This window comes from Athene noctua, chromosome 2, assembly GCF_965140245.1.
Source record: "Athene noctua chromosome 2, bAthNoc1.hap1.1, whole genome shotgun sequence".
Classification (NCBI taxonomy): domain Eukaryota; kingdom Metazoa; phylum Chordata; class Aves; order Strigiformes; family Strigidae; genus Athene; species Athene noctua.
This window is the reverse complement of record NC_134038.1, coordinates 125606641-125621197: the sequence shown is the minus strand read 5'-3', so window position 1 is coordinate 125621197 and position 14557 is coordinate 125606641. Positions and strand designations below refer to the sequence as shown.

The 14557-nt window shown below is 42.2% G+C and overlaps 1 protein-coding gene across 1 annotated transcript in view; it reads right to left on the bottom strand.

Annotated features, from left to right (window-relative positions):
• The window catches only part of CUBN (cubilin), a 149698-nt gene extending 137392 nt beyond the window's left edge, over positions 1 to 12306 (bottom strand). The window contains exons 1-11 of the mRNA XM_074897979.1: positions 12188 to 12306; positions 11904 to 12033; positions 11492 to 11584; positions 10472 to 10510; positions 9610 to 9711; positions 8580 to 8683; positions 5032 to 5158; positions 3420 to 3588; positions 2532 to 2663; positions 1242 to 1337; positions 587 to 708 (exon numbers count right to left, since the gene is read on the bottom strand). Coding sequence (XP_074754080.1) covers positions 587 to 708; positions 1242 to 1337; positions 2532 to 2663; positions 3420 to 3588; positions 5032 to 5158; positions 8580 to 8683; positions 9610 to 9711; positions 10472 to 10510; positions 11492 to 11584; positions 11904 to 12033; positions 12188 to 12306 — 1233 coding nt within the window. The remainder of the gene's footprint in view (positions 1 to 586; positions 709 to 1241; positions 1338 to 2531; positions 2664 to 3419; positions 3589 to 5031; positions 5159 to 8579; positions 8684 to 9609; positions 9712 to 10471; positions 10511 to 11491; positions 11585 to 11903; positions 12034 to 12187) is intronic.
• Positions 12307 to 14557: the final 2251 nt, after the last annotated feature.

Below are 14557 nucleotides of genomic sequence, written 5' to 3'. Positions count from 1 at the left end.
TCACTGTGCATGAGAATGAATTCACACCACCAATCAGTAAAGGTCCAAAACACTTGGCTACCAGCAAGAGTACAACAAATTCCCAGGAAGCACCCTCTCCTTATACATATAAACAGCCTGAGACTCCAGGGAGGCTCTCACAACATCATCAGTCTAGGAACACACAACTAACTGTACTGGCTATTAACAGTCTGAAGGACAGCAGAGGTACTGGTTTTGCTATCATGGGTAATTCCTCCATGATCCAAGGTGATAAATTACTTCTCTGTCCCACCAGGGACAGCCATTCATCAGTTCTCCCCCACCAGCACCAGCATCGCATCACTAGCCTGGGGTACCAGCTACAACCTCTCAGGTTATTAGTACCAAGATTGCTGCCTCTAAATTCAGACACAAAGAAATGGCTTGTGTGCCCTGAAACTCACTTTGTTTCTCCCAGGTATACCTGTTAATCGCCCACTCCCCACTGACCTTGCCTCATTACCTCTAGTATGTCTGCACTCAGCTTTCAGGCTCCCCGGGCTCCCTGTTGTACTGGTTATAATAACATAACGTTGTCACTAACTGCGAGGAGCCCAGCACTTACCAAGCACTGCCCATTTGCACAAGGGTTTTGCAGCTGACAGGTATCACTGAGAGGAGAGCATCCACTCGGCCCATATCCACTTCCAGTGTACCCAGATGCGCAGGAACAAAAAGGCATTAGCCCTTGGGAGATGAGACAAAATACACAAAATAATTCAGTCCTTGTTACAATGACAATACCAATGACAGTAAAGGTCCTTGACATTTTGAATCAGAACCTTTATCTAATTCTATTCTTTGATCTTTTGACACCTTCCCTGGTCAGTGTCCAGTTTGACCGTGGAAAGATCCCTAGTATTGGGTACCTGAGTCTCCAAGGTCACCTTCATGGGAAACAGTGGAAGTAGTCAAAGGGTATTTATGGAAAAAGGAAGCTGAAATTGGAAAACTGCATCAAAGAGAAATGATGAAGATCTCCACATTTTTATGATTAAATCTGCTCTTTGGTGGAGCCTAAAACTATTTCTGTCAGTGTCTGTGGAAAGGCCTCCTGGCTTTAGCTTACTTTAGCTGGTAAACTCCTTTGGGCGAGGCAAAACTGATTGCGGAGAAGTGGCTGCAATCTAAATAAGTTGCTACAGAGTGGATTCAGCCTAACCATTCCCTTCATGAGATTCAAACTGGTATTACTTACAGTCCTTGAGAAGGCATCATACCTGGAGCTGAGGTACAGGTAGCTGAAGGATGGCAACCTCCATTATTTATTGAGCAGATATCAATCTGGGTACATGTTTGTCCATCTCCCTCATAACCTGTTCAGAGGTAAATCTCACTCTGTAACAAACTATGTTCTCTGAGAATCAACAGCAAATCAATCATCTGGTGAGAAAAAGACTAATTTATGGTATAAAATCATACTCTTCTGAAGTTAAAAAGTTGAGACAACCATTGAAATAAAACCTGGCATATTTATTGCAGCTCCTACATTGCAGGGACAGATTCTGATTGTAACTAAATCCTTCCATGATTTTAGAAAAAAGGTCTATTAGTGCTAGTCAAATACAGGGGAGGTCAGTGAGGCCACAGAAGCTTGGCTCTCTCAGCCACCATGTGCTGCCCCTCCCTACGTGTCTGCATGCAGCCAACTCCAAGTACCTCCAGGCTTCCCGCTGCATGCCAGAGCTGCCCTGGGCTCTCAAACACAACATCAAGCTCCTCTCAGGATGCTCAGCAGATTCAAAGCACTGCAGCACAACTCAGCACAGCCAGAGCTGAGGTCCACTACATCACACATCAAAACTTGTCTGAGGCTACGTTTCCAGCAAGTGATAGCCCTTCAGCACTCAGTAACTTGGAGTCTTCACTACCTACAGTCTATTGCCATTTAAATAGAAATTGAAAGGTCAATTAGAAACACTTTTTCCTGCTAGTATTTCTAGTATTGATAGCACGCATTTCATAAAGCATTTTAAATCATAAACCACAAATTATAAAGATGTCATGACATCCACTGCTTGACCTGTACTGCAATGGAAACACTGCCTTCTTAGACAGCATTCAGAGCATGACAATTATCCAGGCTTTTTTTTAAGACAGACAATACAGCTGATTTATGGCACACAGGATACTCTTTCAATTAACACAGACAATGAAATTACTATCATAATTATGCAATCCTTGTTTCCCATTAATGATCTTATAAAGGAAGTACTTTATCAAATCAAGGCTCTAACACTGAAAAGGGCTACTTAGTACAACAGAAACACATTTCAGAGGGTCATCATTAGGGACATACTCTATCAAATGTTCATGTACCAAATGTTCATCAAATGTTGAATATACCTGGACTCTGTATTCTATATTACAGTATTGTTTTGTGTATGATACTTTCGTATATAAAAAACAATCTTCAGCTTCTTAAGTCTACCATAAGCCAGGCTCAAATGTGTGGAATCTTCATCTTTTAAGCCTTTCCATAGTATTATCAACAAAAAAATCCATTTTACCTGGTGGACAGAGTCCACAGTAGAAAGATCCCATTGTGTTGATACATTGAACCATTGGCGCTGTTGAGCAGCCTCCATTATTACTTTCACATTCATCAATGTCTTGGCAACTGTAGCCATTTCCTTGCCAGCCTAAAAAGAAGCACAGGAAAGACATTAAAATAGAAAAAGCCTGGCCTTTTCATTTTCTTCTTTGACCAGATCTTTTCACAAAGGAGAAAAATATGACTTTTGAATTTCATTTCATTAACACAGGAGAAGACCTGCCCTCTCATAACTGATTAAAATTAATACTGGTCTGCAAAATAGGTTACAAATACAACAGGGTGGAGATGTGTGTGCAAGAACAAATTTATTTTAACTGTATTCTGGATATTCCAAAATCAAACAGTCTTTAACCTAAAGAGGAGGCAGTTCTGGTCTAGTGTATACATGTGCAATTTGCAGCAAAGCTTTATCATAACTCTGGTTAGATATTTCAAATACTCCTACACACACCACCTACCCAACTCAGGAAGAGGAATCATTGGTTATATGGCTTGAGGGGACTATTAGGTTTTTATATTACCTTAGGGCAGTGAGCACAAGGATATGAAAGCACCTCAGACCTATTACATGAAGGTAATAGGACTCAATGGACCTGAAGGTTCCTATGGACATGATGGTATATCAGACCTATTTAGATGCTCAGTTTAGTATGGGATAACTCACACGTTAGGCTCCACTGCACGCATTACCTGGAGAAGACATAACCTGCAGGCATTTATTCTCTAGAATAGAGACCAAAGCATTTCATGGAGTTATTCTTATCTGGATCCTGTGTCCGTGCTTATGACATACGGGCAGTACTACCTACTGTCACCCCATCCCACCTGAGAGCCATGATACCTGAGGGGCAGGGACCACAAGAGTAGGAGCCTGGTGTGTTGTGGCACTGCACAAGTGGATTCTGTGAACACGGACGATTAGGGAGGCTGCATTCATCTATATCAGCACTGCAGGCAGGGCTGCCAGGAGGGGACATCCAACCAGTGTCACAGGTACAGCGGTACTTGGGCTGCCACAACAAACATCACATTACAAATTTAAGACAGTTAGAACAGTCAAAAAAAGGGCAGGAGGAGTCCATTTTACGGAATACCTTTCAAACTATAGCAAGAAAGCTTTCAGAGCATTACATGGTTTGCACATTCTGTTTTATAGTTGCTTCAGTAATTTTCTCAGCCTATTTCTCCCTTTGAATTTACCTGTTTGGATTATGGAAGCAACAGGCTTATTCATTATGTTCATAAAAGAAACCTGTAATTGACCCCAAAGCTCCCAGAGAAAACGAACAGCAATTATGAGCTGTACATAAGCATAATTAAAAGTCATCAAATTGCTTTGTAACCAAGGTAAACAGATCAGTATAGGCAAACTGAAATCAGCTTGGCTATGTTCTTTTAAGCAAACTGGTAATCTGTGCAATGTGCAGCACTGACATTAAATGGCAAATATACGTTTTCTTTGAGGAAAACAGTTTTCTCTCTAGTAAACTTTACCAATGGCCAGATTTCAGCATTTATCTAGTTTTCGTCCAATTAAAGCTAATGGGAGCTTTATTGTTGACTGTCACAGGAGCAGACACTGTTAAGCCAACACTGAACTCTTTTGAAACATTTTCTCCACAAAAAATAGGCAGAAAACAAGTGATGAGCTGTGAAAAGTTTTACAAATTAAGCAAAGAAATTATTTTACAGCATAGCACAAAGAATATGTGGTGTGTCTGGAACAGTGCATGGGTGTATAGGAGTGTTAAGGAGCGCAGGAGCACTTGGCAGGACAGTTTTGGAGGGCAGCTCTGAGTGGAAAAAGCCAACGCTGGCATGTTCCGTATGTCCCTTTGGAGTGAACACCCTGTACCCAGATTTTCTCCCAGAAAGAATGAGCTTGCTTGCTCCAGAAGACCGCCCAAGTGTATGCCAGCATCCACCCAGTGCAGGTGCTTGGAGAGTGTCTGGAGTCAGAGACTGAGTCAAGCTGACAGTGAGGAGCACCAAAGATGAGCAGCAGCCACCCCAGCCACTACGCAGCCCTGGTGGCTCCCAGGCCACTGACAATAATGTACCACAGGTATGCCTTTTCACAGAAAAGCCAAGATGCGTTTCATTTGTCCTTCTAAATCATTTAAGTAATAAAATATTCTAGCAACTTCGAACTCCCCAAATAATGAACAGTAAGAATATTATGCTTCAGATGACTTACATGACTATGACTTATTCAAAGAATATTCCCAAGCTCCCTATGGATGTAGATCTGATACTGTGACAAGTACCTCGAACAAGACATTTTCAATTCTTTCTGCTGTCCCAAGGACAGCAGAGAGGTTAGGTTATGTTGTATAGTGGCATTTCTTGCTGTTTTTTAAGCAGCAGTGTGTGCTGCACTTTTGTGGTGCTCAGGATTATTTGTTGCTTATTCATGCTGTGCTGTATAGTGAAACTTACACTTCGTTCCTTACCTTGTTGGGCTGATCCCTGTCTGCATCTATGCAGATGCCATGACCACAGAGTGTCTCAGATCCTTCCTGGCAGTCATCAAATTTCAAGGCACAGTGGGGCCCATAGGTTTCTGGAGTACAGGAGCAGCTAACGGTGAAAGCAGACAGAAAAACCAAAATGTTGTTGTCATATAGCATTTAACAATCATATACTGACATAGTAAGAGATCATTCCCCACTCTTTTAATTATGTGGTGTTCCTTATGAAATCTGTCTGTATGTATACTGACATATATCTATACTGACAATCCCATTAGTAATTATGCACAGATGCAAGGTTCCTGTTCAGCAGAAACTCAAAAGTCACATGGGACTTGGACATATCCATGACTGTCTGACCCTATGGGAGAATCCACAGTCTTCTCTTACATTCATAAGTGCAAATCCAGAAAAAAAGAAATGTCTAACGTGAGACTTCAACAGAGTATGAGCCTGGAAATCCCCACTTAAGTCAGAGAGCACCTTAACCTCGTGTTTCAGTTTATGACCCTCATATGATGCCAAGTGTCTACAGCCCTAGCTCTAGCAATACGTAGAAATGCCATGTCTGGCCTGTCCCAGGAGGCGGGGTACCTTCACAAGCACACCTCAAGATGTGGCAGCTCCTCTCTCGGCAGCAGCAGCAGCCGCCCAACTTTCAGGTGAGTGTGGTGGGCAGGAGGAGGCATTTGGGGCTGATGGGGTGGGAAGAACAAAGCAGTGGGCTGAAGGGAGGCATTCTACAGCAGGGAACTGGTTTGCAGGCTGCCAGCTGCATCACAGTGTTATTTATAGGGCACACCTTAGTCGTAGCATCGTACCTATGCTGTGAAACTGAAATTGGAAACTTCCAAGCCATTGGACATTTCCTTTTTCTTTGACTTCCACATGGACCAAATCTGAGGCTCTGAAATACAACTAGAAGGGACCTAAACCTGCAAAAAGCCTCTTATCAGTTCATTAGCTTTTTATTAAAATGACAGTGAGACAAGTTCTATGCTGCAAAATCTGCTAATGTCTGCTTCTCACAGAGACATATGGCAGGTGCACACCCCCGTTGAATCGCTTTTAAAGCTGACTAATGAAAACTACTCTGTCAAAGCATTTATCTGCAGATTTTGAATCAGGGTTTTTCAGTGCAGATGATCTGGACCTTGGAGCAATTTATTAATAGGCTGCTACCATTTCTGCCAGGGTGTCACATGCTCAGCTGAAATAGCAGTTTGATAAGTCAATCACAGGTAACTAAACGCTGCACCCAGCACAAGCAACCTGGATGAACTTAGGCTTAAAAAAACCCACAATAGCTTAATGCTTAACGGCGGTCTGCAGTACTGTAAGATGGCATGTTCATTATTGTAAGAGAGGGCAGATAGACCAACACCATCTTTCCAGTGCAGTAGCTCATCCTGGATAAGCTCAGAGGCAACAGGTCAGGGGACCAGTCACCTTTGTATGTTCAAAGTACATTCAGAGCTTCGTGTTCAACTCCAAAGGACAGAGCAAGGCAATCTCACCAGCTCAAGAGGAGGACAGCAGCACTGTCTCCTGCTTAGTCTGACAAAGATTAATCTGCCTCCCATTTGAAGTTGCTAAGAAAACAGCTTCAAGAAGTAGGTCACGTTGCAAGGAGCTGCAGTCAAATTGCAATGCACTCCTGCTCAGCACTGCCCTGGTTCTCTCCCATTGCTGAGGGCATGTTGTAATGAGCCCCCCATGATTTTGGTTCTGACACAAAAGTCTGATAGTCTTGGGGACTCTCACAGCCTTTCATCCAACTAATGGACTGTCCCATTAAGGTCCAAATTCAGGAAGGCATTTCTTGAATCCCTGCTCTTTTTCCTCCTACTTTAGTGTTTTCCTGAATTACAGCTTAAAGCATGCACATAAAGAATCTAAACAGGGAGTGAAGACTGCATTATGCTCCATCTCACGGTACCTAATCCAGCACTGCCCTTCACCTGATGTTATCTCTGGGGGCTATGGATAGTTAAATATCACCCTTTTCTTTACCCACAGTCCATGCTGGTGTATATAACCACACCAGAACAGGAGTGGGGTGACCTGGGTTGCTGGGTCCCAGAAAATTTAGCAGCAACGTTCTCACAGTTGTTGAAAAGAGGAACGTCACACTCTATCTGGGGATGCATTTAGTATCTGAGGAGCACTCAGAAATAAGTAAGACAGTATGTGAAGAGATACTGTGAAGACAGAGCAATGGGGTTGGGGAAAGGACTAAACAATAATCCTGTGTAATGCAAAAGCAGTAATGTTAAGATTTGGATTACTTATGAAGAGGTCTCAGTTCATTTCAGGAGACACTGATTCGGCAAGTACCAAGGAGGGCAAGAATTACATTGGGGAAGAAACTTACAGGAATCATGACTGTACTAACACGGTGACAACACTTGTGAGAAAGGCAGAAAGTTTGTCCTCTCAAACCCTAATTTAGTCACATACCTGTACACCACATCTCTGAGCACAGTAAGAAACAGTAAGTAAAGGCAAGTTGCTTTGTGTGTTGTTTCCTTGACAAATGTCAGCTGCAGGCAAGCTAGAAACATCCTTTAAAACCAAAGAAAAGCAGACAGGAAGCATCACATATCAGTGAGGCCTCAGCAGGCTCTGTGTTAATGCTGAAGAGTGAGGAGCACTGCAGGAGAGCTTCCCTTGTGTGAGGTTCTTCCAAGAACTGACAAAGCACTGTAAGCCAGTGTTACTCCAAGCAAATATTTGTGGGGGCTAAGATTGTCATGCTGAAGCAGAAGACAGATTGCTTTGCAGAAAGCTGTGGCATGCTCTCCAGCCTGCTTGTTCCCATTGCACAGGGATTGCTTTGTATTGTATCTGAGTTATTTATTTACCAGATTATTTGACATTTTGGTAAATAAGACACAGAAAGTTCAGGCTGGCTTGCCCTGTAAACAAGAGTATGTTTCTTAAGGAGTTGAGCACAGCCAGAGAAGGATACATTCCTGGGGGATGGAGCATGTCTATGGGGGCCCGCACACAGGCAGCCCAGGCACCCTCCTGGCCTGCTGGCTGCAGACAGCATTTCTCCTCCCTTTCTGCCTGGCAGCATTGGGCATTGCTTGCTCTGCTGCAGGCCCCGTATTTCTGGAGGGCATGAGGGCATTTCTGAGAGTTATGCAGTGTGCTGGGAATGCCACTGACTAAGGGTGCCAATACATGCAGGAAGTTTCCAGCTACTCAAAGCCTTTGCTGGGCCAAAGCTGTTCCTCCTTCACCTCCTCGCTCCCTTTGGTCTCAAGGGGTAGGTGATAACAGAGGGATGATAACTGCTCTTCTTGTGTCAAAGCAGGTAATGGCTTCACAGGGCCTTCTGTGTCTGCAGTGGGCTCCGTGTACAGTGTATTAAGGATTTTAGATTCTCACAGGATTTTAGATTCTCACAGACTGCAAGGGATTATAGTGCATAGATACTAAACTTGTGCTGCAGGGGTGATATGGGGTGCAAAAATAGCAGGGTATTTTTCATAGGATTTTTGTGTATAGTTTTGAAAAGTTACCTGTAGCTGCCTGGTGTGTTCACACAAGTGGCTCCATTCTGGCAGCCTAGCACTGTTCCAGAATAAATCTGGCATTCATTAACATCCACTGAACACAGGGGGCCCTAAGATGAAATGGAAAACCAGTTTATTTTCCAAATAACTCAGAAATGAAGCAAACCATGGAGCCAATGTTTAATACAGTTTCCAAAGATATACAAACCATGGGCTGCTATCAACACAGCTTCCCTTATGAAACATTATAACAAAACTCAATTTTTCGCTGTGTTTCTGTGACCCTGGTTATCAGTCAGTTGGGGGATAAAATATTTCAGATGTTTGTAGAAAGCCTTTGGACAGCGTAGTACTGTCACCCCCTCTTACCTAGTAAAAGGCTCAGAACTTTCTTTCAAACCGCTTCTATCAAGAGATGCTGCTTTATTAAGACTGAAAGCACAGCAATTTTGACCAAGATCTTGCTGGGACAACTTTCAAGTTGAGAGCCTTTGAGAAGAAAATATAACTTTTCCATCTCTAGTGCATGTAAAAGCACCAGTAAACCCTTTGCCAGTAAAGTACTTTGAATTTTAAAACCTCGGAATGGGATTGATTACTTAGACTCCCATTTGTCTTATTTGTTTGAGCTTGAATAAATATCTTTCCTTTCCCCCCATTCTCTCTCTATCCTTGCATAAGATCAACAGCAAGGCATGCAGTTCAGTCCACTGCTCAGCAAAAACCAAAGACTAATTCTCTGCTGTAGGAACTGCCAAGCATCACTGACTTCATGGGCCATCACCTGCAGATAACAGTGCAGAGTCTGGCCTAATGGTTTGGGTTTTGGGTTTTTTGTATCTATTGATAATGTCAAGAAGCAAATGTGTTGCAATTCAATCAAATAATTAGTGTGATACTGCTGCTTTGCTGTTCAGTATATGTCACTCTGTCCTGAGCAACCTTAAAAAGCTACACTTCATCACAATTACACTAAGCCAGATGTATCCTTAGTGTTAAAATACACACTCCATATTCAAGGAGGCTAAAGACTCACCTGCCAGTTGCTGGGACAGAGGCAAAAGAAACCATCCAGTGAATTTACACAGGTTCCCGAGTTCTTACAGGGGTTACTACTGCAGGCTTTCCTCTGGATAGCCTGAAACCCAGAAAAAGAGCAGAAAATGAGGTTCCTGCTTATTTGGTGTTCCATTAGCATTTATTTTCAAGACAAACCTTTCTTTTTTTTTTTTTCCATTCTTTCTTGGGTTCTCCCTCCCCCCTTTCTTTTTTCGGCAAGGTTGACTTGTAAATGTTTTGAGCTGTTTCATTTACCCCTGTACAGAATAATGACTAATATGATTGGTCTTACACAAGATGGCCAGCTGCAAGCACTAGGATGAGAAAATCCCCATAAGAAGCATTAATAGAGACTGTTCTTCAGCGGCAGACTGTGAATCTAGATGGAGGGTTATCTTGTCTTCTCAATTGTATGGGTGACTCATCTGACAACTGCTTTTATTGGCAGCTCTGGCTTGGCAGAAGCTCAGTGGAGAAGGTGACAGTTGAAAATTAGCTGTTTCCAGTACGATATAAGATCCAGTTTGAATTCTCCAGTCCTCACAGATCAGTGAAGGAAGAGTTTACTACTTCTTGGTATCTACTTGTTCTTGAGTCTACAACTGTTTTTCCTCTAAGGAATGCAGGCTCCTACTCAGTTTATATTTCATAAGAAGGCTTTTTACCTCCTCTACAAATCTTGGCTTTTTTTTTTACCTCCTGTTACCAAAAAAAAATTTTCCCGAGTAATGCATGAGAGGAAAGAAATAATTTAGCTATTTAACCATTGTAACCTCACTTTATTTACTTGGTGCTGGGTTTTTCTTTTTTGATCTCTAGTTTGCTTCCCGTTTACTCACCTGCTCTAAGCTTTGAAGTTTGTTGTCAAGACTCATGATCTGCAAGAGAAATGCAAATTACATTGTGCTTGGTATGTGCTGGATGTCAGTAGGCTAACAAAGTATTTTGTTTTGAGAAAAGATAATAGCTGGTATATGTAACCAGGTGACAATCAGGTTCAAATCAGGCCCCATTCACTGGGATTTTGGTGGTTTAGGCTCTTCAGAAAATGACAGCTTAAATATGTCTCCATTTGCTCCAGAAAGCAAGACTCAGTCTTGCGAAGATATATTCAGGTGCTCAACACTGAGAATGTGAATATTGCAGTGGGACTGTTTGGGTGCTCGCATGCATGCAAAGGACAGAAGTCTGAGACAATACATCAAAGCCAAGAAAAGGTTCACCATATCTCAGTGGGTTATGATGACAAAAGGCAAGCTGAAACTGCATCAGGGAATACGATGGATACACATTAACACAATTTCCCTAAAGAAAGATCTTTTAGGCTATAAAAGATTTTCCTGTAAGGAACTTGAGGCAACACTGTAAAAAAAGACACTTAAGTCAGACGAAGGTTTCAAAATCTTCTGTTGGAGAAAAATCTTCAGTAGCAGGGTAGAGACAAAACTACAGCATAGTTGTTTTCTTTCCACTGCAACCCCCCATAGCCCATTTCACCTATGGAATGGAATGTCAGCTAACAATTATAAGAACATATATGGTCCATTTCCTAAATTTAGTGGGATTTTACTTCAATAAATATTAGAGGATATATTCCACAGAGATGTAGACAACGAACAGCAGAAGAATCCTGGTAACTGGAAATTATGGGATTTGCAGGGGTATCTCCACTCTCTCCAGAGTTACTGAATAAGTATCTCAACATTAAACATGGACTCTGAGCTGATGTTAAATGTGGACTCTGCCCCAGTTCCCTGAAATGGAGTACAGAAATACTAAAATGAATCAGGCAATGATGTTAATCTGAGGAATGGAAAACTGTGAACGCTGGAGGAGGATAACACAAGGGCATGGCTCACCTTGGAGGTCAGCAGAGCAACCTGCTGGGATACATTCTGAGAGGCAACACTGGCTTTTTTAAGTTCTTGAATCTCTGCATTACTTTCTCTCACCTAAGTTTAAACAGAGATAATGTGAAACAAGCTTGGCTTTTACAAAATCTTAGAAAAGTTTTGTTCTCACCTAACTTTACTGTTATGAAGTCCACTTAAATACAGAGAGCTCTGTTACATACACAACTTAATTTTTTTTTTTTGTAATGGCATGATTACAAGTCTGCAATAGCTTACTTTCCTATTAGAGTGCTGACACAGATAATATAAAACAACAATCATACAAAACACATTTGCTAAGACAAATTCTGAAGACAATTAAACTATTAATGTGCAAAACTGAAAACAAAAACATATTACAGAAAAGTTATTGTATCACCTGACTAAGAAGTTCTGCAAGGTCTTCTTCATTAATTTTTATTTTCCCCAGTGGTCCAGTTCTAAATTCAATATTTTTTCTGGAGCCAGCATGGAACACTAAATTACCCTGCTCTGAGGACAAACGAGGCCTGTTGTATTATGGAAAAGACAAAGAGATCATTTAGTTACATGTATCTGCCAAAGAGTATGTGAAAAAGAGCTGCAGTAAAGCTATTCTGTTCCCATTACTGGCACTTAGAAGCCACCATACGAACAAAATCATTTACAAGCAATGGTACTTACTGCTCATCATAAATGGTTCTTTTCTGCCTCTTTTTTTCATCATGGTTTGATTCACAGCTCAATCCAGTAAGTAATAATAATGCAACTAAAAGCCCAGGAGCAGGAGCAGCCCAAAGCATTGCTCTCCTCCAGCTGTCCTGTGTATGAAGCAAAACCTCCAGTGCTGAAGGGTACTGTTGTAAGCCCAGGTGCCCTTTGCTCTCACACAGCTCTTTATTCACAAGGTGCCCATTCTGCTGTCTTGTCTTGCAAGGGTGAACTTTATCTCAGGTATCTTAATTAAAGATTGACAGCATGCAAATCCTCTAGAACTAAATGTATTTTTCTCTGGGTTTGGTGGTTTGTTTTTGGTTTGGGTTTTTTTTTTCGGTTCCAGGAGCTTTGAAAGTTCATTAATTGAAATCTATGTGCATTTCATCATTATGTCTTTGACCTTTATACAGCTGAGCACCCCAATGTCTCAGAGCACCTTGTAATCTGCAGCTGGCTACTGCGGGAATGGCTCACTCTCCCCACATGCTGCACCACATGAGCAAAGGAAAGATTATTTGGCAGCACTAAAGGACCTAGACTGTTACCAAAAAAACCAAACCCCAAATCCCACACATAAAACCTACAGTGGCTGGCAAGGAATATTTGTATTGAAAGAGAAGTTTCCAGCCAGTAATTTATTGGGCGGATGACACAAACAAGTTAGCAGTACCAAACAGCGTCCCATGGATTACAACAGCAAAATACAGTTTTAACCAAATATGGTTGCTCTGACTCAAGGATAACTCAGTTTGCAGATCCTGGGGAGATGATCAAACACCAAGGGGACTGCATTTTTTCTGGCATGAGTAGGCTGACTTCACTGCACACACTAGGGCTCCCAAATTCAGGGCCAGCCACAGACAATGCAGAAGATTAAGGAATAATTAAAAGGAGGCTCAAAAGTAATCAAAAAAATGCAAATCAGTCTGTTCTTAGAGCCAAAATTTTAATCTTGACCCCATTTTCCTCTACTCTTCAGCAGCACCACGCAGCCTTCTCAAAAGAAGTGTCCCACCCAGATGCTTGTCAGTACTTGTCTGAGGCTCAGGCTGTTGCTGCTGGAAGCCATGTCAGAGTCCACATCCCATCACCCTTTTGCTTTTGCCAGTCTCCATATTGCCCTTGCACAAGCCCTTGCTGTGTTTTCCTCTCCCTGCTTACGGGAGCTTTGTGTATCTTTTCCTTCCTCATACTGGGAGCTACTTGAACTTTCAGGTTCACCACCATTCTTTTTGATTTTCCTTTTTGTTTAGTAGACTAATCATTCGGGTTGCTCACATTTCAAACCCCTACTAAGAAGAAAAGAGTAGCAACAGTTGTAACTGCTCTTGCTTGAAGATAATAGTAGCCACCATTCACTGATCCTTTAAGTCCTAGACCTTCCTGAAGGCCATGGAACTCCTCCATTTCCTAACCCTGCCCAGCCTTCCTTTCTGCTCCAGTTTACACTTGTCACCTACAGATGTCCCACAGATCTGTGGGACATGCCCTGGAGCTGGGGGACTGGACAAACTACAGCTTTCACAGACAGAAATGTTACGAGGTCAAAGCACCCTGAGAAGAAATAAGATATGGCAACAAAAAATACTGTCACCTCAAAAAGAGACAGAGGTGGACTGTGAAAATGAGTGTGAAGCCAGGACGTCTAATGTTTGTGGTGCTGCCATGGATAATAACTTGGCTCTTACTATGAATAACTGTAATGTCTAAGATTGTATCAGCTGCATGCCATCACCTCCACTATTTTCTGTTGCTTGCATAAAACCTAGATTTTTATTACATTATCTGTGTTTTATAGAAACTTATCAGAATTCAGAACAAACAGTGTGAGCCTGCTGAACAACTTTCTTGTGCTCACAAAGACTGTTATAAGGGTAACCCAACAGTTATGGCTGCTGCCTGGAGGTCTGGAAGGGCAGAGATGAAGCTTCTCCTGAGCCCGTGGGGAACAGCCCATCCCATATGTCCACCCATGCAGTAGCAGCAGCTCAGCCCTCTGGATGTTCACCTGCTCTGCAGCAGCCCGTGGCCTCCAGATCGAGTCTATCAGCTGTTGCTGACAGAACAGAGGAACATGAGGAGGAATCCACATGTGCTGTCCTTTGCCATCATAGGGGATAGTGTTTACACGAAAATACAGAATTGTATCCTCAGTTGTTGAAAACTTGAAGAAACCATGGGCCAACTAAACCTGTACTTCCTAGCAGGCCAGTTGAAGGTATGCAAACTTCAGGGACTTCCTGAAGGCACAAAGTCTACTGTGTGCTGACAGTTTTCAGCCTGGACTTTGGTTGTGACCTACAAACCCCTTCCTTTTCTCTATTAATTTCTTTTGCA